General features: G+C 45.6%; 1 protein-coding gene across 3 annotated transcripts; it reads right to left on the bottom strand.

Annotated features, from left to right (window-relative positions):
• Window positions 1–818: 818 nt before the first annotated feature.
• On the bottom strand, window positions 819–22,304 carry Prok1 (prokineticin 1). 3 transcript variants are annotated; one of them, XR_016535825.1, is made up of 4 exons: window positions 22,278–22,304; window positions 20,510–20,699; window positions 16,038–16,141; window positions 4,339–4,414 (listed from the first exon to the last, which is right to left on the bottom strand). XR_016535825.1 is itself a non-coding variant. In XM_090333692.1 (3 exons), the coding sequence occupies exons 1-3, from the start codon at window positions 7,300–7,302 to the stop codon at window positions 917–919; spliced, it is 318 nt and encodes a 105-aa protein (XP_090189818.1). In that variant the 5' UTR covers window positions 7,303–7,647; the 3' UTR covers window positions 819–916. The 3 variants fall into 3 exon arrangements, 1 of the variants encoding a protein (XP_090189818.1); XM_090333692.1 differs by lacking the exons at window positions 16,038–16,141; window positions 20,510–20,699; window positions 22,278–22,304 and adding exons at window positions 819–1,036; window positions 7,231–7,647 and having other exon boundaries at window positions 4,289–4,414; XR_016535826.1 differs by lacking the exon at window positions 20,510–20,699 and having other exon boundaries at window positions 22,278–22,299.
• Window positions 22,305–23,191: the final 887 nt, after the last annotated feature.

Genomic DNA, 23,191 nt, shown 5'->3' with positions numbered 1-23,191 from the left:
ACTGCTCCCTTGGCTGGTCACGCATAGTCTGGTCTGCCTGCTACAAGCAGAAATGAACACAACACAGCCACACATCTGGGTTTGGTTTCTCTTTTTATTCTGAAGCAGAGGGGGAAAGCATAGGTGTGTGTGTGTGTGTGTGTGTGTGTGTGTGTGTGTGTGTGTGTGTTCCTAGCCTGGCATCAGCCTGGTAGAGGGGAGCCTGCAGACTTGTTCACTGGGGTTGATCTTTACAAAGGGGCTCTTTACAGGTACTCCTAATTACCTTCTTAAATGTCAGTGAAGAGGAGTGGGCACTGAAGAGTTCACTGACAAAGGAATCAGGGTGTCAGATGAAGCTTAGAGACATTGGAATGCTAGCTTGATAGGCAGGCTGGAGATCACAGGCCATAAGTCACAGGTCATAGGCTGGCAAGGACCTGACCTCTGGAGATGGGCTCAGCTCTCTGGCTTCCCACACCTGACTTCTGGAGCTGGCTGGAGTCTGTTCTTTTCAAGTCAGTCATGTTGGTCCTTCCAACCCTCTAAGAGTACCCCAAGGCCAATGCTCCGGATTGTCTAGCTCAGGAGGAAGGGCACATGTAGGACCGGGCCCGGAGAGGGGAGCCTTGACCTTTCCTCCACTCACAAGCTCTCAGTCCTTCAGAGCAAGAAAGAGCTGAGCTGGTAACCTCTTATAGCCATAGCTTCAAACTGGACACCCTCCCTCAGGCCTGGTGGGCCATCCCACAGTGGGAGGTGTGTGTGTCCATTGTGTGCCCACACACGCACTGAGCAGGAAGACTGGGGGAGGGGGAAGAGCCGTATAAGGTTTGGGAGAAGTGAGTTGCATGGCAGAAATAAAAATCCAGAAGAGATGACTCCAGACGGTGCTCAGGAAGAGACCCAACGAGCTGTCTGGAATCCAGAAAAGTTCCTAAAAGCTTATGTTCTTCAAATCTATGGAGCAACGATATTTGCCATCCAGAAACCTCAGACACAGCAGGCTGGGCAGGCAGGGACAGGTGTGGTGCTGGCGTTTCCGGAAGAAAGGGATCTGGGGAGAGAAGAGAGGCACGGTCACCCGTCACCAAAAGAAGTGAACTTCCCGCAGGAGCCCTTACCCGCCTAACACAGCATCGGGGGTGATGACAGATGTGTATGGCCAAGACAGAAGTGGACAGCCACACACCAAGGACACACAGCATATTTGGAGAGGAGCTGGGATTTGGACCCAGGCAGCCTGGCTCTCCAGACCCTGCACACCTGTACCCACAAGCTCTGTCTCTGTGTCTCTGTGTCTCTCTCTTTGTCTCTCTGTCTCTGTCTGTCTCTGTCTCTCTCTCTCTCTCTCTCTCTCTCTCTCTCTCTCTCTCTCTCTCTCTCTCTCTGTCTCTCTCTCTCTCTCTCCCTCTCTCTCCTCTCTCTCTCTCTCTGTCTCTATGTGCTGGTCCTGGGGACTGAACTCAGGGCCTGAGCATTGTCCTTGGGCTTTCTCAAGGCAAGAACTTTACCACTTGAGCCACAGCACCACTTCTGGCCTTTTCTGTGTATGTGGTACCAAGGATTGAACTGGGGACTTTGTGCATGCTAGACAAGCACTCTACCACTAGGCCAAACTCCAGCCCCCCCCCCCCACACCTGTTTGCTTTCTTTCAGGGGCCTCACACTTGGCTTTTTCCACTCAAGGTGTTATTGGCTTCATACCTCCACTTCTGGCTTTGGCTGATTCATTAAAGGTGAGTTTCACCGATTTTTTTTCTCCCTGGGCTGGCTTTGAACTTGGATCCTCAGTTCTCAATCTCCTGGGTAGCTAGGATGACAAGCATGAGCCACCAGTGCCTGGTTCCCACACATTTCTTTTGAATGAACATGCACTGCTCTCCCTATGTGCTCAGCTCTGTGGTGAGTGCCCCTGGTGTAACCTCAAAGTGGCAGGCATCATATCAGCACACATGGCAGAGAAATACCAAGCTTCTGAGGCTTGAACAGAAGCAGGAACATAGGTCCAGAACCAGACTGCCTAGACTGATGTCTCTCAGTTAGATAACAATTGACTATTTGACACACACACACACCTTGCTATGTCTCAACTTTATTGTCTATAAAATGGATTAATTGAAGCTACAATGCTACCATCCATGGTTGTTTAAAAAAATATGGGCCTGGTGCTCACTCCCATAATCCTAGCTGCTCAGGAGTGTGAGATCTGAGGATCTCTGTTCAAAGCCATTCCAGGCACTAAAGTCTGTGAGCCTCTTATCTCCAATTAACCACTAGAAAGCTGGAAGTGGTGCTATGGCTCATGGGGTAAGGGCAGTAGCCTTGAGCTGAAGAGCTCAGGAACAATGCCCAGGCCCAGAGGTAGGGCAGTAGGCCTTGAGCTGAAGAGCTCAGGGACAGTGCCCAGGCCCAGAGTTCAAGCCCCCAAACTGACAAAATATATATATATATATATATATATATATATATATATATATATATCAAAAGCCTAGGGCCAGGTGCTGGTAGCTCACACCTGCAATCCTACCTAGCTACTCAAGAGAGTGAGATCTGAGGACCAGTTTGAAGTAGCTCAGGCAGGAATGTCTATAAGACCCTTATCGCCAATAAAATGCCAAAAAAAAGCTGGTGGTAGAGTGCTAGCCTTGAATGGTAGGAAGCTAGCCTTGAACTGGTCTGGAAGTAGCTAGTTCAGGGATGGCCCCTAGATTCTGAGGACTGGCACGACCCCTCTTGCCAAAAAAAATGCTTAGTATGAAAAGTAAAGAAGGAAATACTAAGAATTTTTTTGTCACGACTGAGGTCCCCACAGAGACTGCCTCACATATCCCAAAGTAACAATGGCTAACCAGGCTACTTTTTCAACTTCCTCCGCTCCAGAGGGAAGTGAGGGGGAGGCCATGATCAGAAGGGAGACTGATGAAGAAGTCTCTGAACATAAACGAACACAAGAGCCTGTCAAGGGAAATCAGCAACAAATAAGATATCTGATCCTAGGCTGGAAAGCCTATGTGAAGGGTGTTACCCTTTGCTGCTACCCCCCCAAAGCATTTTAGAGGGGATACTGAGGTTTGATTAGCAGGACCCTGCAATTACTAGGCAGGTGCTCCACCACTGAAACTTCATCCTCATCCCAAGGCCTTCCCTGACTCTCCCAATAGCAAAGACCACTTAACCTTACTGAGCTCTGTAAGCTGTGAACTGACAGTGCCAGAAAAAGAGCTGGAGTCAGAATGGTTAGAATTGGGAGGAATCACTGTACTTTCCCTTCTTCTTCTTCTTCTTCTTCTTCTTCTTCTTCTTCTTCTTCTTCTTCTTCTTCTTCTTCTTCTTCTTCTTCTCTGTCTCTCTCTCTTATTTTTTAAAATTGTTATTATAAAGGTGATATACAGAGGAATTACAGTTATATAAATCAGATAATGAGCTCATTTCTTTCTGGACAATGTCACCCCTTTCCTCGCCCTCTCCCAGTTTTTCCTTCACTTCCCCATTTACAAGTTGTACAGTTCCTCTTCAACATGGTGTCAGTAAGTATCACTACTGCATTTGTTCACCCATTGTGTGAGAGCCTTCCTAACGCATCTATTTGTTTCTCTCTGTCCCAAGCTTGTATAGGAAGTCATTTTGTGGGTATCTTAAGAAAGCAAAGGGGCTGAGCACCAGTGGCTCACACCTGTAACCCTAGCTACTCAGGAAGCAGAGATCTGAGGATCATAATTTGAAGCCAGCCTGGGCAGGAGTCCATGAGACTCATGTACAACTTAACAACCAGAAAACTGGAAGTGGTGCTGTGGTTCAAAGTGGTAGAATGCTATCCTTGAGCAAAAGAACTCAGGGACAAGACATAGACCCTGAGTTCAAGCCCCATGACTATAAAAAAAAGGTTTCTTAAAAAGGAAGAAGGGGGGCGGGGCAGGAGTTTGGCCTAGTGGTAGAGTGCTTGCCTAGCATGCACAAAGACCCGGGTTCAATTCCTTGGTACCACACACATAGAAAAAGCTGGAAATGGTCCTGTGGCTCAAGTGGTAGAGCTCTGGCCTTGAGAAAGTCCAAGGACAGCATTCAGGCCCTGAGTTCAAGCCCCAGGACTGGCAAATAAATAAGTAAATAAATAAGTAAATAGGAAAGGCAGGCAAGAAAGGAAGGAAGAAGGGAAGGAAGGAAGGAAGGGAGGGAGGGAGGGAGGGAGGGAGGGAGGGAAAGGAAAGGGAAGGAAGGCAGACTCTGCCTCTGTAGTCTCAGCTGAATCCGGGCTCCAGGAGCCCCTGGCTGGCCCACATGTGCCCCATGGTGGCCAGCACAATACCTTGTGGCTTCCTGGGTGGCACTCCTCTCCTTCTCGTCCCAGTGGGGTGCACATCCTCAGTCCCCGAAGCCACAGGCTGATGGCACAGCATGTGCCAGCACCACACTGGACATCACGCTCACAGGCCTGCAGGGGCAAGAGAGAGAAGGGACAGTCCATTAGTGCCACCAAGACCTATAGGTCTTGTCAGGCTCAGGGAGGAAGCAGCTGAGTGACTCCGAGTAACCCAGGCACTTTGGGCTATGCTTTACTGTCCCTTCTCCCCTCCTGGGCAGGGCGCTAAGGCTCAGCAGAGCATCAGTCACCTCTGTGCCCCAGCCCCTAAGTGGGGCCTCTTCCACTTATCCCCCAGCTCCCAGAGGCCCAGTGACCAGTAGTCTCTCCCCAGCGCCTCTCTGAGGGCCTCCAGATAAAGACTTCCCTAGATTGATATTCCAGAATAGGCCATGTGGCCTTGCCTGGTTTCAAGAAGGCGTCATTTGTCAACAAGGCCACCTAAGGCCACTGCGCACACAAAAGCTAATGTTAGGAACACAGACCTGTGAACTACTTCAGACTCAGATGGAACATGACAGAGAACATTCTAGGTTTCCACTGCCTGACAGCAGCCATATGTCCCAACTGACCTGAAATTCAAAACTGATTTGCTCTTCTCTGTTACAAAGCATGGAACATTTTTCAGGCTGCCCGAGAAAGAACTCAAAGCTTCTGATTCCTGCCCATGATAGGACACAGAAACTCTCTGCTTTCTCCACTTAGGAGGGGGGAAGAGGATGTCAAGTCTCCTCATCATGAAAAGGAGATGCAGGTGGCATCATGACTCCTCATCTCCCACCCAGTGAGGGCCCAGCTCCCACCCCAGCAGCCCCCTAAGAGCCAGCAGTTGGGGGGAAGCACCCCTGTTTGACTCTTCCTCTCTGGCAGGCATGGGGTATTTTGTCCCCCACTGGAAGGAAAGGGCATAAAGTCTAGAAATCATCTCATGTAGGAGTCAGGAGCATAGAGGATGTAGAGTCTGTTCTCAAATGCAGGCCCATGGTGGGCCTGAATGTCCAGGGAAGCTTCACAAAGACAGTTTGAACAGGTCCGAGGGAGGAGAAACAACACATGTGAGATCACAATGAGCGAGGGAGTGAAGGTGGCTCAGGAAATGTGTGGCTGGGCGAGGTGAGTGGTTAGAACAGGGTGTTGGGGAAAACTAGAGAGCCCAGCCACGTCCCTTTGCCAGGCTCTGCAGGCGCCTGGCTTTTTATTTTCAGTCCATACAACCAGAGGATCATCTCTGATCCTCTCATCTGCTGAAGATCATGCTCATTATATGTAATTCTGTCTTTACCCTTTTACTCCAGGATCCCAAAACTTAATGTCTGTTCTTTTGAAATCTGTCTCTTCCCTTTGAAAAGGAGAATGAAGTTGTCTTTTCTATGAGCACTAAGACTAATCTGATTCAAGGAATTGCCATTACTCCATATTTTCTTTCTCAAAGTCAAAAGCAGAAGGAAATTGAAATAAAAGTTAATTATCTCCCTCCCACCCCCTTGTATTTAGGAAATACTCAGGTAAAGCATTGCTGCTGGTTTTAATGGAGGTAGCCCAGCTGCCACAACACACCCTATGCCCCAAAATTCAAGAGGGGTGCAAGGTACAGGCAGAAATCCAAGGGGCCTCCACCATCCCAAGTGTTGGGACACTGAAATATGCTGTAAAGACTGCCTTTCTACCCCTCCATTGTTTGGGTGTGCTCAGCCAGTGTTGGCATCCCCCACGCTCCCCACAGAACTCACTGGGCATGAAATGAAGGAGATGTTTTGAGCATCTCTGGGAAAGAGCAGAGACCAGATGATGCAAAAGCAGCCAGCACACCCACAGCCTTTGGCCAACCCAACATCCATGTGGACCAGACAGCACCAGATGCACACAAAAGATCAATTAGAAACCCGATACCAGTGGCTCATGCATGATTGTTTCAACTACTCAGGAAGCTGAGATGGAAGGCTTCCAGATAGGTGTCAGTGTGAATAGGGAAGTCCATATGACCTTTATCTCCAATTAACCAGCAAAAATCAGGAAGTAGACCCATGTCTCAAGTGGTTGAGCACCAGCCTTGAGCAAAAACTGAGGGTGAACATTCTTTGTGCCACTACTGGCACAAAGAGAAAGTCAGGGCTACTAATCCACTTTGTAAAAGAATCTTGCTGGATGCTGGTGGTTCGTGCCTGTCATCCTAGCTGCTCTGGATATTGAGATCTGAGGATCATGAAGCCAGCTTGGGCAGGAGAGTCAGTGAGACTGGTATCTCCAATATGCTACAAAAAAGAGTTGGAAGTGGAGCTGTGGCTCAAGTGACAGAGTGTTAGCCTTGAGCATCAAACCTCAGGGACAGCTCCCAGGCCTGGAGTTCAAGCCCTGGGACCAGAAGGAAGGAAGGAAGGAAGGAAGGAAGGAAGGAAGGAAGGAAGGAAGGAGGGAGGGAGGGAGGGAGGGAGGGAGGGAGGGAGGGAGGGAGGGAGGGAGGGAAAGAAAGAAAAGGGGAGGGAAGGAGGAAGGAGTGAGAGAGAAAACAAAAGAAAGAAAGAAAGAAAGAAAGAAAGAAAGAAAGAAAGAAAGAAAGAAAGAACGAACTGAAAGAAGGAATGACGTTGAAAGGAATAAAGAAAGAGAAAAATAAAATGAATCTTCCTTTTACCAAAAGACTAAACTTCAGTGTTCTCTCCTGATACATTTTAAATGATTCGTCTAATACCCAGCTTCTCCAAACCATCCCTCTTTACCAGTGGGATTGAGGTGGTCTGAGGGTCACATGCGGCCCCTCTCCCATACACCCCCTCCCCTCCCCTCTCTCTCCACTCGCCTCCCCTTGCTCTGTTGGTTTCCAGGCTTACAACCTATGCACATCCTGACATTGTCCTAAAACCCAAGCCTAGAGAATGCTAGAGACTTACCCCTGTGATCACAGCACAGTCAGACACAGTGATTAAGAGGAGAATGACCAAAACTTGCATGACACTCTTCATGGCCACTGGAGGTGAATGAATGCCAACACTGCCCGATCTGATGTCTTGGTGCCTGGCAAGCTGGAAGGCCAGGCTCTTGTGTCTTTCTTCCTCCCGGATTTATATGGTCTGCTCCAGGACTGCCTTAGTGATGCCTCATCTCCGCTCTTCCCTCCCTTTACCCACGTTATTCGGATGATCTCAGAGTGAAGATGAGACCGGAATCACTAACGATATCACATCACCATCAGAACTAATAAAAACGGACACATCGCGGACTTTGACAGTTGCTCTAACTCTTCCAGAAACGCCGCGCTCCTCGCAGAGGTGTACATTTTGCTTCTTACTCTTGTCTGCCTCCGCATTGTTCCTAGGCTGCTTAGGACAGGAAGAAGACTTTGGTAATGAATTAAGAGATTTGCAACATTGCCATTTATCCTTTCCTGCATGTAACCTTGCAAGCTGCAGGATTATTGATTCGATCCCCTTCCAGCCAGCAAGCATGCACTAGATGTTTACATGAGCTCAGTACTGAGACAGATAGTGGAGGAGACAAAGGCTTGGATGGTATTTGTGATCCTCGGAAGATTCCAGTTCCCATGAGCAAATGTGGGACAATAAGAAAACTTGCAAGGGTGGTCTCTGGAAGCTCATGAGGTGTCACTTGATACAGAAGAAGGTCAGCGAGCATACAGGTGACACAGAGAATCAAGCTTGGGCTGGGCTACAGCTAAGAGTCCCAGGGGCCACACAATGCTGGCCTTTCTGTCACAGGCAGTGAGAGTGAGAGTGACCATAACACCAAGCAAACAAGCACAAGAGCTTCAGATAGCTGTCCGGTAAGAAGATGGCTCTGCATAGCTCTTGCTATGGGAAGTATGGGTAAGTCCTAGTTCCAGCCCTGTCCATTCCAGACAACCCAGAGAGAGGTCTTTGAGACATAGTGCTATTCTGGTTTTCTGGTGGTAACTGGAGATAGTCTCACAGACTTAAGTGCCCAGGCTGGCTCTGAACCAGATCTCAGCTCTCAGCTTCCTGCATAGCTAGGATTACAGGCGTGAGCCACCAGTACCTAGCTAGGTCCTGGATTCTTTACCAAGCAGTTCAACTTCTCTTTGCAATAATAAAAGCTGGTATTTTTTTCATGGTATCTTTTTACACACTGTTAACACAAGCTGAGCTTCCCTAATCCAAAAATCTGAAATGTGAAACTCCAGTCCTCGAGCTTGAGCTCACTCAGGGCCTGGGTGCTGTCCATGAGCTTCTTTTTCCTTTTTTTTTGCACAAGGATAATGCTCTACCACTTGAGCCACGCCTCCTCTTCCAGCTTTTTGGTAGTTAGTTGAAGATAAGAGTCTCATAGATTTTCCTGCCTGGGCTGGATTCAAACCACAGTCCTCAGATCTCAGCGTAGTCAGCAGGATTACAGATGTGAGCCACCAGTGCCCAGCTATGCAAAACTTTTTTGACACAATGTCACACATGGAAAATTCCCTACCATGAAACTTCGTTGAATGCACAAAATTAACTTCAGGCTATGAGAACAAGATGTATATGAAATGAAAAAAATTATGTTTGACTAAGGTATCATCCTCCAAGATACCTCACTATACACATACAAATATTCTAGAATTTGAGAAAGTCTGAAACCTGAAATACTTTAGATCCTAAGCATTTAGGATAAGGGGTACTTAATTTGTAGGTATTTTACACATGCACATACACCAAAAACAAAAGCTTTCTATAGTCAAAGATTTGGAGAACATTGAGTTGCACATTTTTAACCAGATTATTTCTGTTGGACTTTTTTTAAATTTTTTTTTTTGCCAGTCCTGGCTTGAGCTCAGGGCCTGAGCACTGTCCTTGGACTTTCTCAAGGCTAGAGCTCTACCACTTGAGCCTCAGCACCACTTACGGCTTTTTTCTATGTACGTGGTACTGAGGAATCGAACCCAGGTCTTCGTGCATGCTAGGCAAGCACTCTACAACTAGGCCACATTCTCAGCCCTCTGTTGGACTTTTAAGGGCCTTTTATCGGTGTTAATAGGTACCTAACAGATTATTCACAAAGGTCTTTTTTCCTTTAAGTATCTGGTAGAAAAAAAAATCCCAGCAAAGAAATCATTACAGGCACTTATAAGTAGAGAAAGATTCCAAAGGATCTGGACACATAAAACTCTCCCCCGCCTCCTAGGCAAACTCGTTCACGTCTGGCTCAGATTTGTTCATGGGCTTCACCACTTTGAAATATTGTTAATGCTCTAATGCCCAGTTTTCTGAAAGCTTCTCCTTCTTACCCCTTCCCTCTTCAGCCCACAAAATCTAATTGTCTCACACAATTACAATGAAGAAATTGTAGGGAGAAAAGACCATTGCAAAACAAAAGCAATACCCCAGACTGGAACCTTCTCTTTTTGGATTAATTAAACAGGAAAAGCTTGTTTAATTAGAGGGAGTAGGGGGAGCTAGGAACTTAGCTTAGGAATCCTAGAGAGGCCTTGGGAGCTATAGGAAAAAGCAGCTCTATGTCTTTATGCAATAACTCCATTATAAGCCTTCACTGAAAGCTTTCCATGCATGGATGGTATGGCACTCATGAGCTCTGGCTGGAATTTCTCTCTAGATAACCTGGGCATGGAATTTCTATGTACCAGGGAGTGTCAACAGTTCTCCTGATACAAGTAGAGTTAGTTGGGCATTTGTGTGTGTGTGTGTGTGTGTGTGTGTGTGTGTGTGTGTGTGTGTGTGTGTGTGTGTATGTATGCCAATGCTGGGACTTGAATTCAGGGCCTGGGCACTGTACCTTAGTTTTATGAGCCACAGCTCTACTTCTGGCTTTTTGCTGCCTAATTGGAGATAAGAATCCTATGGCCTTTCTGCCTCAACTGGCTTCCAACTGGTATTTTCAGAGCTCAGCCTCTTGAGTGGTTAGCTACCAGCACCCAGTTTAGTTAGTTCTGACAAAGGCAGTGAAGAAAATGAGGGGACTGAGAAAGCAGGAACTCCAGGAGGCAAAGGCAAGAAGTCAGAGGTAAAATGAACTGAGGAGTAGTGGAAAGTGAGGGAAAGAATGGGGCAAAAAGTGATGGAAAATGTACTCAGTTCACTTGAAAGAAGAAAGCTAGTGGAGCAAGTAAACACTTAAGGAAAAGACAAGGGCAGGTAGACAGGCAGGTGGCAGGCTGCATGCAGTTGAGCAATTGTAGGCATTACACAGTTACTAGGCCACTGTCACTATTAGATTAAGGTATTAATTAAGGCATTAATAAAGAAGCATATAACCAGGTACTGTTGGCTCATGCTTGTAGTCTTAGATAATCAGGAGGCTGAGATCTGAGGATCATAGTTCAAAGCCAGTCTGAGCAAGAAAGATCATGAGACTCCTATCTCTAACTAACCAGCAACAAAAGATAGCCAGAGAATCTCAGAAGGCTAAGATTTGAGGATCGTGGTTCAGAGCTAGTCCTGAAAGGCAAGTCATTAAGATTCTTACCTCCAATTAACCATCAAAAAGCCAAAAGCGGAACTGGCTCAAGTAGTAGAGCACTAGCCTTGAAGAATAACAACAAGCCCTAGAACTGGGGTGAGGGAATGAGGTTGGAGGGTGGGAGTAGGGGAGAAACAAGCTGGGTGCTGGTGGTTCATGCCTGTAATCCTAGCAATTTAGGATGTTGAGATCTGAAAAGCATAGCTCAAAGCCAGCCCAGCAGGAAAGTCAGTGAGACTCATCTCTAATAAAAAGCGCAAAAGTGAAATTGTGGCTTCAGTGGTAGAAGGCTAGCCTTGAGCAAAAAGTTCAGGGACAGTGCCCAAACCCAAAGTTCAGAACAGATTAAAAAAAAAAAAAAAGTAGAGCTGTGCCTCGAGTTTTAGAGCACTGGGCTTGAGCAAAACAGGTAAGTATGAATATGAGGCCTGAGTTTAAGCCCTAGTTCTGTAAATAAATAAATGTATATATCATCATTATCACAACTATTCCTTAACATATGTTTTGACAACTGTACTTGATATAATTCATTTCTTTCAAATCTTGTTGATTTTATTTATTTAAAAACATCATTCTAAGAAGACACGATGGGCTTCAAAGGGTTTATTTACAAGAACAGTCAATAACTCCTAAGGTAGGCTGTGAAGACATAGAAGGAATAAAAAAAAACACTTTATTCAATATAGTACAAAATCATAAGTTCTGTAAAGCCAAAGAGAAAACCTAAAAGTAAACAAATCTGAGAAGCCATTGGCAAGAAGAAAAAAAGGGTAAAGGAAGAAGGAAAAAGAAAAGAAGGAAGAAATTAGACCAAGAAGTTGAGCCTAGGCCAGGTACTGTAATCAATCCTATACTCAGGAGGCTGAGATCTTCCAGTTTGAAGCCAGCCTGCTAAACAAATCCATGAGACTCTTATCTCCAATTATCCAGCAAAACACCAGAAGTTGTAATATGGCTCAAGTGATAGTGTGTCAACCTTAAATGAAAAAGCCAAGCAAAATACCTGAATTCAAGCCCAGTACAAGAAAAATAAATAAACGTTGAGTGTAGTCTAATCTCTGGTAACTAGGCAGATTAACAGTGGCTCAGAGTAGAGGAGTATCTTAGTCTAGTCCAGCTACAGTAACCAACCTTAGGATGCATATTTATAAATAATAAAAATTAATTTCCCCCAATCATGAGGACTGGGAAGTTCAAGACCAGGGTGCCAGTACATCTGGGTATGTGGTGAGGTGTCTGCTTCACAGACAGTGTCATGTTGAATCTTTTGCTTCCTCTACCATCTTTATAAGAGTACTAAGCCCAAGTGTGTCAGTCCCATCCTCCTGACAAGGTCACCTCCCCAAATTCCCCACTTCTTAAAAACATCCTATGAATTCTGGAGGAACATGAACATGCAGACCAGACCCAGGAGAGGGGGATTGTCTCCACACAGAGGAATCATGGAAAAATTGGCTCTTAACCTGGGCCCAGGTTCCTGAGTTTCCCAAGCACATCATAGAACTTATAACCCCATACTCACTCAGCTTCAGAACTCTTTGGGTTTGTTTGAAGAGGCTTTCTGACACGGGCTGCCTTTGAACCTTGATCCTCAGATCTTAGCCTCCTGAGTAGCTAAGCTTACAGGCATGAGCCACTGGCACTGTAAAGAACTCTGGATTTTAAAAGAACAAAAACCCAAGGTCCTTTTAGGTCTTCAAACAAGTCTCTACACAAGTAACTTAATCCCAACATTCAAACTGGGTTTCAAATGATTGAAAGCAGTTTATTTCTTATATTGACTACAATAGCATCAGAGAATATCAACCTAGACTGTCCCTTAACTTTCTCAGTGTAGTCCACAGTAGAGTCCTAGCCTGCAAGCATGGCCAGGCTTCTCTCCTCTAGCTCCATTTCTAGAGGTCTCTGCTTCCCTTCCAGGTCAATTCTCATGACTCCAGTAAAGAAGCTCTGTCATCTTTGACTCTCTAAATTCTGGGAGCAAAGACCATCTTTAATTGTCCTCTTCCTAGCCCAGAGACCCTCAGCATGGCAACTCCTCCCTCCTTAACTTTCTCTTCCTTTCCGGGTATCAGTTCCTACTGTTCCCATAATGCCATCCAAAGTCTATCTGAATCTTTCTTTCTTTCTTCCTCTCTTTCTTTCTTTCTTTCTTTCTTTCTTTCTTTCTTTCTTTCTTTCTTTCTTTCTCTCTTTTTCTTCTTCCTGCCTTCCCTCCTTTCTTCCTTCCTTCCTTTCTTTGTTCTTTCTCTCTGTTTTCTTTCTCTTTTGTTTCTTTAAGACAAAGTCTTCTTATGCAGCCAGTTGGACCTTGACCTTTCGTTCTTCTTGCCTCAGCTTCCCTAGCACCTGAATGGTTGGTTATGTGCCTACCTGGCTTTCCCTCTGCTTCCTTTTACATTTTGGGTCATTTCTCTGATGTAGCATTGCCCTTGTCCTGAACAAATTTCGCAGCCACCTAAGTGTAAGATTCAAGTCTGCTCTCTCTGACCAGGGGCCCACTGATGTCGAGGCACCGGTGTGCCACTGGCACTTCACAACAATGCACCCTTATTCCCTGGTGCCCTTTTTCTCCCTCATTGTTAAAACGATTTTATAGATCAGGCTTCTTAGTTGTAAATAACAGAGTACAGCCTGGCTGGCTTATGTGGAAAGGGAATTTAATGAAGACCATTAAGTAGTTCATTGAATTGTTGTGTGTCTTGAGAAATAGGATGGGGCTCCGTGTCTAAGAACAATGCCCAGAAGCACAGCACTGGATTGCCTAATAAGGAAAGCACCGCACAAAGCCAGCCCTGCCCACATGCAGCTCCCCTGACCCCCACACCCAACATGCCTGAGTAGCTACATCCCTGTGGAAGGCAGCTATGGGCTCATGATTGCATAGCCAGGCCCTCTCACCTGCTTTCTGCAAGGGCAGACTCATCATGGCCTACAGCAAAAGTGCTTGAAGCTTTCCAAGAGCTGTAAAGCATGTTCTCCTATTTATCCTCCCAGCATCCATCAGACACTTGATCCCACTGGAGACTCCCACAAGAACCTCCCCTGGATCCTAGTTGCCCCTCCCCTCCCGTCTTCACCATAGCTCTCTGGTCCATTTTCATGACCTGCCACTCCCTCCAAACTAATTCCTGCTTCAGCCAGGAAGCTCAGAGATCCGCTCTTCACCTTTGGAAAATCAAAGGGCTCCAAGGTCTTCTCATTGTCCTTAGGATCAAGCCTAAATTCATAGGCTTCAACCCACAAGTTTTAGATCTCAGGTCCCTGAATAGCTAGGATTATAGGTTTGAGACACGAATGCCCTGGACTAACCATGTTTCCTTTACAAGCAGTCACTAGGATAAAGGCATCTCTGAGAATGGAGTTTGCATACAGACATTTCCTGCCCTTCCCACAGAGTTTGCCTTCCAGATGTTGTAGACTGAGTAAACCCACGTCCCCTAATTGCACAGCTCAAGGGAAGATCCAGGTATTTAGTAATTGGTTTGCATTTATCTTGACTTTTTGAAGACACACTGGGAACTTGACTGCTTGTATGTGCTTGCTATTTGATTATTTGTTTATCAGTCTGTGATGAGAAATATTATGACTGATTTTCCTTTGACATTTGATTATTTTAACTAAGCTCCCCACCCCCATCTTAATTTCTAAGGGGTCTACATAGGGAATTAGAGTCACAGGCCTAGGCTGACTGAGGGAAGCTGGGAAAAAGCTAGCCTTCCTTCCCACAGCCTCCAATGCTCACTGCCTGGGTACACTCAGTGTTTCCAACACAAGGTTTAGTCCCAAGACAAGCTGATCTGTGGGTACCCCTTCATTGCACAGTGAAAAATCCAGTGTCCAGAAAGACCCAAAACTAGATTATATCAGAGTACAAACTGTACCTGCTTGGGCAGGGAGGAAAATGAGGCATGCAGAAAAGCAGTCTGGTTTGAAATCCCAGCTCCATCACATAAGTCAGCAGGATTTCTTTATTCCCTTCAGTCTGAGAATGTTTTTACCTTATGTGTTTTTGAAGGGAGTAAAAGAGAAAAGTGGGATGACATGTTTGGTGAACCACAGCTCCTTTGCCTACTCTATGGCTAGACTGCTGAGACAGACTGGAATAAACTTGCACAGACAGACAGACAGACAGACAGACAGACACACACACACACACACACACACACACACACACACACACACACACACAGAGGCTATTTCATAGAATAAGAGTAGAATTAAAGAGTAGAAATTACAGGGTGCAGTGTGAGGAAGAAACTTCCAGACAATTGTATATTTGCTGCCATGCTTGGTGTGTTTGAAAAGTGGTCATCTTTGAGTGCCAGTGGTTCTTGCCTGTGATTCTAGCTACTTGGGAAAATAAGATCAGAGACTCAAGATGTGAAGCCAGCCAGGGCAAGTAAGTCGGTGAGACTCTTACCTTCATTTAAACAGCAAAAATTTCAGAAGGGGAGGTATGTTTCTCAAGAGGTGGGGTACTAGCCTTGAGCCAAAAATCTAAGGGACAGAACCCTGAATCCAAACTCCAGTACACAAAGTCAGCCCAGGCACATAAATCTCAGGGGGGTAGAGGAGGGGAGAAAGGAGAGAGAGACAGAGACAGAGAGACAGAGAGAGAGAGACAGACAGAGAGAGACAGAGAAAGAGAATGTACTGGGGCTTGAACTCAGGCCCTTGCATGCCAACTTGGGTTATTTGCTTAAGGCTAGTTCTCTTCCACTGGAACTATACCTTCACTTCTGGTTTTGTTGTTGTTGTTGTTTTGTTGGGTTTTTTTTGTGGTCATTACTTGGAGATAAACATCTCAGAGATTTAACTGCCTGGACTGACTTTGAAACTTGATCTTTAGATCTCAGACTCAATTAATTATCTAGGATTACAAGCATCTAGCTAAGGTTGTCTAATTTTTGTCCCCACTTCAAATTTAAGATGAATCAAACTAGGCACCCCAAACAATTGAGTTCATGACTTCCCAAATAGCAGCCTTCTATCAAGGCACCCGAAGTCTCCCTTTCTACAAAACCTCATTCATATTCCCTTGCCTACCCAGGAGATTCTGCCAAGACACAAGTGACAACACAAAGTAACAGTGGCTGGCTCCCCTCTACAGCAAACTCAGGATACATAGACTTTGGTTTTCTCGTTTTCTTTATTTCCGCACTCTTTCCAAGGCTAAGATTCAATGAATGGATGTGTGTGTTTTATGATATACATATGTACATATCTGCATATATACATATATACATATACACCATGTTATACCTACCTGAGCCCTGGGCTCAGCTCATTGACATCCGGCCATGTGGAAGTCTCTCACAGCGGGCTCCACTGCTACCCCAAGCACCAGGTCATCTATGATTTCAGTGGCATCTGAAATGTAAAGTTCTACATGAGGTGGGACACTGCTGGTTCATACCTGCTATCCCAGCTACTTAGAAGGCTGAAGTCAAGAGGACCAAGGTTTAAAGTTATCCCTGGGCAAAAATAAATAATTTCTCAAGATTCCATGTCCAATTCTAGCTATATGGAAGGCTGAGATAGAGAGGATCACAGTCCCAGATCAGTTCAGGCAAAAAAAAAAAAAAGTTTGTGAGATCCCAGTCTCAGCTGAAAAAATTGAGCACAGAGGCGTGTGCCTGTCAAACCAGCCAATTACTAAGTATAATAGGTTTAGTCTAAGCCAGCCAGACAAAAAGTGACACCGTGTCTCAAAAATTACTAGAACAAAAAGTGCTAGAGACATGAATCAAGAGGAAAGCTACTGTCTAACAAGTGTGAAGCCCTGGATTCAAATTCTAGTACCATCCTTCGCCCAAAAAAATTTCCATATGAGTTCAGACTCTCCTTACATTGACCAGATCTTTCACCTGAGGAAGATTGCTTCTTACCACTTGATTACCCAGAGCACAGCATGCAAGTGCAGGGTGAGTCTCCACCTAGAACCAGAGATTGGTGGAGGGGACCAGCCATGGGGTGGGGTGGGGGGGATGGTAGCCTCAGGGTAAGTGCTTCAACGTGGAAGTCATCCTTAGACTTCTCCTGAGACCCAACCTAGCCTCCAACTACAGAACACATTCTTCCTTGGCATTTCTTGTTTCCTTTCTTTCCTCTGCAGGTTCCTTCCATGTTCTGGAATCATCTTCCAAAACAAAACAAAACATCAGAAGCCATGCTGTTGTCTCCAGCTTTGCTTTCTGAAGAGCCCAATGTTTTGGATCTAATTCTTCAGCTTTACCTCTACCTAGTGATTCAGGGACCATATGAAGAGCCCCCAATGGCTACTGAAGTCCAGTGAAAAACTCTCATGTTGCCCTTCACATAGCCTTATCTCAATCTATGTTGTTTATCTGTATTTCTCTCTAGAAGGACTTGAGCGCTAACCAGTCAGGAGACCACACCCACACTAAGTACCGAGACCCAGAAGGTTTCCTTCTGACTCGCAGTATATAGATTCAGAAGAAAGAGCTGAGTCTCCTAACCTTTCCTATTCAGCCTCTTGTCCCAGGCTGGGGCTACCTCCCCAGGAACACATTCAGAGCCTATCTGGCCATGATGTCTCATCAGAATGAAGCATGAAATTAATGCATGCCTGTGGCTGAATATTTCCAATAAATTCCTGGACATTACTATGTGGGGTGGATTGCTTCTTCTCATAAGAGGATTTTCCAGGCAGCAAAAACCTCTTTGGTTCATTAACTCTCTGGTTCCCTATAAATGTCAAGGCCATCCCCCTGTGGGGCCCAGCAATGTCTTTGAAGTGACAGTGGCCATAAACATCTCAGTTATTACCTCTCCACTGGTCAGGAAGTCTCTGAGACCATCAGAAGGCTGTGGCCTCCTGTACTCCAATGACTCCCAGCTTAGCAGGAAGATGTCCAGTGCTAAAAGGCAGCTGCTAAGTCATAGAGGATCAGGACCAGGGAAAACCGTGCTGAACCTGACTCCCATTCCAGAAACAGACAGCTGAGATTTCTCTTTCCTTGTCATAGTAGGCCATGGAGAAGCCAGCAGTCCGTACATCTGTATAGTTTCTATCTGACTCGACTTCTAAGCACAGCTGGAATTGAGCCAGAGAAAGCAAGAGATCAGGAAGATGATGGGTAGAAAGATCCTATGAGCCTGAGCCACTGATTCTGTGTCATGGCTCTGTGAGTGTGTGGTCCTGGGTTTTTCCATTCATAGCAAGAATAAACACAGAATGTTGCCCTCGGCAGAGGCATTGTGGTTTGCCAGCACAGATTTCTCAGCTTGATCAAGGTGAGAAATTCATCTAGGTGTATTGTACCACGGCCCAGGACTCTGACCTCTACCATCGTAGCAGGGAGCTTTCTGAGTCTAACTGCAGCTGGTCCTGCTTTCTTCTGCCAGGTTCCTGCTCATCCTTCACCTGTCGCCCACCCAGCATGCCACTGTGTTTACATTCAAAGATAGTCAAAATGATAAACTGCTTATTTTTTGGTCTGAGATCGGGACTGAAACTCAGTACCTGAGGCTTTTACTCATTGGTTAGCCACCCTACCAACTGAGCCACACATTCAACCCCTTATTGTTTTATATATTGACAAACTCTTTTGGTTGGAAAGAAGAAACCCAGTTATAGGAGGGGCTCTGAGAGCACAGGAAAGTGAGACAGCACATCAAATCTATGAGACAGTCCTTGGAAAGATGGCATGAAATGCTGTCCTGGGCATCTGAGTGTGCCTCCAAGAAGGCCTGGCTGGAGGTTAGCTCTAAAGGCATCGGGCTGATGGGTGGACAGTGAAATGATGAAAGGTCTGAGGCCAAATCAGTACCAGTGACAAAGGCAGTGACTTCATGCCATGGGTGATTGTTACACAGGTAGATTGAAAAGGGAGATTCAGGCAAATGGAAGAAACTGTGGGGCATGGTAGAGACAGTGGTCATGCTCTATTCAAAGATCTTCATCTACAGGCTCATCATCAGCTGTAATAGTAGCAGCAAACACTATCCTAATACTGTCTGCTGGCCCATCCCAGCTGCACAGCAGCAGCTACCTACCTCATTCTGTTCGCAGGCTCACCTCTAGCCTCCTTGACCTCCAGGGAAAACACATTGTCCAACAATGGCATCACCCACAAAAAGTGGCATGTGGCCAAGAATGACCATACAACTGTGTACACTTGGACACACACACACACACACACACACACACACACACACTCCAGGGTTACCTAAGGCAGCACAATCCGCTGAATCCCAGTGCTCTAAAAATGCAGCCCAAGGCTTTCCTGGGTGAGAGGAAGCCGACTTCCTCCATTTACACTGCGGTGATGAAGAGCCATTTGGAGAAATCTGCATATTATAACGAGAGCCCTTTGGCATGGTGACAGAGATGAATCGAATCAAACGAAGAGCCAGTTAAAAGCCAATTTCACAAATGAGGTTCAAGTGAGGGGACTCCCAGAGAGTAGAATGGAGTGGGGACTTTACTAGAGTAGCTGAAGGAGAAAGAAGAATAAAGAATGAGTACAGTTTGAGGAAAGAGAACTGTGTATATGTTGGTGCATTTGCCATGCAACAAAAGAAAAATGCATCAGGTGTGGTCCTATGGAAACAGAATGGAATCAAAGTAGGTAATGTATGATTCCTTCACAAGGATGTGAGCAAGGTATAGGCTAATGCAGCAACGTGAGGCTAATGAGAAAGGTAGAGAGTTTCTACCATCTCCTACTGAAGAGTGACCGGGACCAAGGGCGGGACTTGTAAAGATGGTCTCTTAAGAGGATCTATGACTTTGACGCCAAAGCTAACCTGGGGACCCTTATGGGAACCACAGCAGAAGAGTGAAAGCCATGTTTCCCTTTCTCTACTCCTCCCTCTTACGAAGGCTTCCACTAACCAAACCCAACCAGTGGACAGCCAGCATGGAACCCTTGCTACCAACTTCCAAGAATGGTGGAGAGTGTCAGAGAAGTAGATAGACACTGGAGACAAAGAGTAGACTTGGAGACTTTGCTAGCAAGATGCTAGAGAGAGTCCATCTCTGTTGATCCTGTTACAAATGGCCGAGAATCCTTTTGTTCTATTTGGATGGAAATTGTGAATAGGCCAAGAGCAACTTCCCTTAGTGTTATCAGCCTTTTGAATTCCAGAGAATTATCACTGGGCATCCAAACCTAGAAGATTATAGCTCTAACTCAAGAATCAGGGACAGGAAGTAGGACTGTGGCTCAAAGTGATTGAGCGTTAACCTTGAGTGAAAGAGCTCAGGAACAATGCCCGTGCCCAGACTTCAAGCCCCACATCCAACAAGGAAAAAAAAAGAAGGAATCAGGGACATACTCAAAACCTTTGACTCTAAGCCTTGGGAAGAAGCTTTCAAGGTCAGAGACTTATGGCTCTAGATGTTCTAGTCAGAAGCTCAATGCTCCAGTATTATTAGTGGCCAGCACCCAGAAGCTAGTATTACATGAAAAAAATAAATAAATAAAAATAAAAACTAAGTGGAGATAGCTCAAGTGGTAGAGTACAGCCTTGAGTAAAAAGTTTGAGGACAGAGTCCAGACCCTGAGTATTGTCAAAAAAACAAAACAAAACTATTCAGCCCAGACTTTTCTTGGAGCCTAATGGTACAACACAAAATGGGGTGGTACACAAGAAGAAAGTCTTGTGACTGACCCATGGAGATGGAGATTGAGAGGGGGTTGTTTCCATAGCCCAAAAAGGCATAGCATATGATTGAGCACAGATTCCAGGTCCACCAGCCACAAGCTTCACCTGTACACAGTTCACCAGACCAGGAGAGCATCTGGAGGTCATCAAAGCTGGGATATAGCCAAAGTGAGATTTCCAAGAGCTGATACAAGTAGTCTGGAGCAGTTATAACTGAAGTAAGGCCTCCGACAGCGAAATCAGCTTCAGTTGCAGACAGTAATTACTTCAAAGGAATGGAGCTTCCTCAGGGCACCTATTAAGTGTTCAAAGCAGCCATGTCAGCACGATGACAATTGCCAGGAAATTTCCAAAGAAAGTACTGCTCAGATGACAGCCCTCACCAGGCAGCTAGGCATAGGGGAGGGGTTGACAGCCATCAGTCAAGTGGCTGAGTATCCCGTCCCCAACAGCTTAGCTTATTAGAAGAAAATAAACATCGAAGATTGTTTATGATAAAGACCTATTACGACAGCACTATTGTGACACTAGAAGCCTAGCCAAATACCTTTAGAAAGGGTCAAGTCTGACTCACTTCTAGCTATGAGGCCTTGGCTAAGTCAGCTTCTCTGGCCCTCAGAAGAAGGCTAGACCTGAATACTCTGGAATCATGGATGAAAGTGGAGACCAGGTGTAGCTGAGATTTCTAGAGAATTTGTAGAAGGGCAGAGGGCTTGTGGTAGGACTTGGGAAGGTTGAGGATGGAGAACAGTGAAGAAGGCCAAGAAAGATACCAAAGATAGTGAGTTCCTCTTCTGGAACCCTGCATTTTCCCTTCGATGTCTCTCCTAAGCCTGTAGAGATTATTGTGACCCATGTACCTCCTATCAAATCACAGAGGACTTGTTCCTGGCGTCCTCTAGCCTGGCACATGCTCTGCCTTATTAGTAAAGTGAATAAGTGTGCCCCTAAGAACTGGGGCATTGGCTAACAAATTCCAGAGGAAGACCAAAGATAGCATGGAGGAGGAGGAGGTTCAAGGAGAGGTAGGACAGGACTTTGACTATTTGAAGGACACTCTGGGTTTACCATTGGAAGGGCTTCCCTACAGACTAGAGGCTTGAATGAGATGTAGTCTCTGTGCTCCAGAATGACCTCCTGAAAAAAGAACAGCATCTCTGGCACAGCAGATCGATATGAGGAAGTGGGGAGAGGTGGGTTGGAAGATGTGCTGAGAATGAGCAAAGACTGACTTGGCAGAGGCCTAGGGAGGGGAGATGTGCAAGAATGAACCCAGCTCAATGTTTAGAGAAAAATTAGAATACAAGGAGTGATGAGGCAAGGTTGGAAATATAAGCAGGCAAGAGCTCACGGGGCGGGGGGGAGGACCCCAATGCCCGAATGTAGACTTTTAACCCCCTAGGCACTGGGGATCCCTCAAGCGTATTGAGAAGAGCACAGTGAATGGCGATTTTGCGGCAGATTACAAAAAGATAGGCAGCATGCAACATCCAGATGGGTGTTATAATAATTACTGGGCCAAACAGGTTCAATATTTGTTCTTGCTAATAAAAAAAACAAGGTCCCAAAGGGCAAGCAAATACTGCAGGGATACTCACTAGACACTATGTTGAAAATGAACTATACAACTTGTGAGTGGGGACAGGAGGGAAAAACTGGGAGAGAGCCAGGAAAGAGGTGACTGTCTAAAAAGAACTGTACTCTTTACCTGACTTATGTTATTGTAACCCCTCTGTACATCACCTCTACAATAACAATAAAAATATATTTTAAAATTAAAAAAGACAAGATCCCAAATTATTAAGCAAAGTCCCTAGCCCAGGTCCCTGATGAGTATGCTAAACCTCCAAAGGTAACCCAGCCCCTTACCTACCACACAAGTCACAGCTGGCTCTCTTCCTCCTCCTCCTCCTCCTCCTCCTCTTCCTTCTCCTCCTCCTCCTCCTCCTCCTTCTCCTACACCTCCTCCTCTTCTTCCTCCTCCTCCTATGATGATCTGTTCATCTGAAAAAGATATTCGAGGCACCAAGGCCTGACACAGCCTTTTTATGCTCTGTTAACACAAATCCAAACACTTTACTAGGCATCATGGCCTGAGAGTTAAAGGAAGCAAAATAATTTGCCAAACCCTGAAATAAGAGCTGTAGAACCGCTGAGTTTGATTACCCTTCTCCTAGGCTGAGCTATATAAACACTTGGGAGAGAAAATCCAAAATAGTTTGAACATGACATAGATGGAGTATAAGCAGTCTTCCCACCCTCCTCTCTGGACCCAGAGCCGAGTCTCACCCTGGAGGGTACATTACATTACTTTCACCTAGTGTTGATAGAGTGTTGCAATAAGCAAAAGCTGCTATGGGAATGCTGAGAACTGAAGCTTTATACTAGGTGATAAATCTGTGCTGGGCTATTTTCTACCACCATCAGTTAGCCATGTGCTCTTGGAAAGCTCCTGAGTCCTTGGGCTGCTTCAGGGTCTACATTACTCTCTTCCTCTCATTATAGAATAAGCTTAAAATTGTTAAGAAGCATAAAGAGTACTTGAGTGATTCTTAAAAAGAATATTCGTTAGCCCAGACACATTCTCTTCTATGCATTTCAAATGTTTCATTAAAATAAAGAAAAGCAAGTAAAACAATTCTTGACCAGGCAACCAGTGGTTCACAACTCTAATCCCAGCTTGCTCAAGAGGATGAAATCCAAGGATCCCAATTCAAAAGCCAGCCCAGGCGAGAATGGACATGAGACTTTTATCTCCAAAAAAAGCAGTAAAAATCTGGAAGTAGA

The sequence above is a fragment of the Megascapheus bottae genome, chromosome 6 (assembly GCF_031878675.1).
Source record: "Megascapheus bottae isolate mThoBot1 chromosome 6, mThoBot2.hap1, whole genome shotgun sequence".
NCBI lineage: Eukaryota > Metazoa > Chordata > Mammalia > Rodentia > Geomyidae > Megascapheus > Megascapheus bottae.
The sequence above is the reverse complement of the archived record's forward strand: the minus strand, read 5'-3'. Positions and strand labels throughout refer to the sequence as shown.

Bases quoted from the DNA above. Each gene is read 5' to 3' on its own strand.
- Prok1 (XM_090333692.1), bottom strand. From the start codon at position 7,302: ATGAAGAGTGTCATGCAAGTTTTGGTCATTCTCCTCTTAATCACTGTG. The intron at 4,415-7,230 runs GTAAGTCTCTAG...TTGCCCCTGCAG, and splicing joins ACTGTGCTGTGATCACAGGG to GCCTGTGAGCGTGATGTCCA. The intron at 1,037-4,288 runs GTATTGTGCTGG...TTCTCTCCCCAG, and splicing joins GCCACCCAGGAAGCCACAAG to ATCCCTTTCTTCCGGAAACG.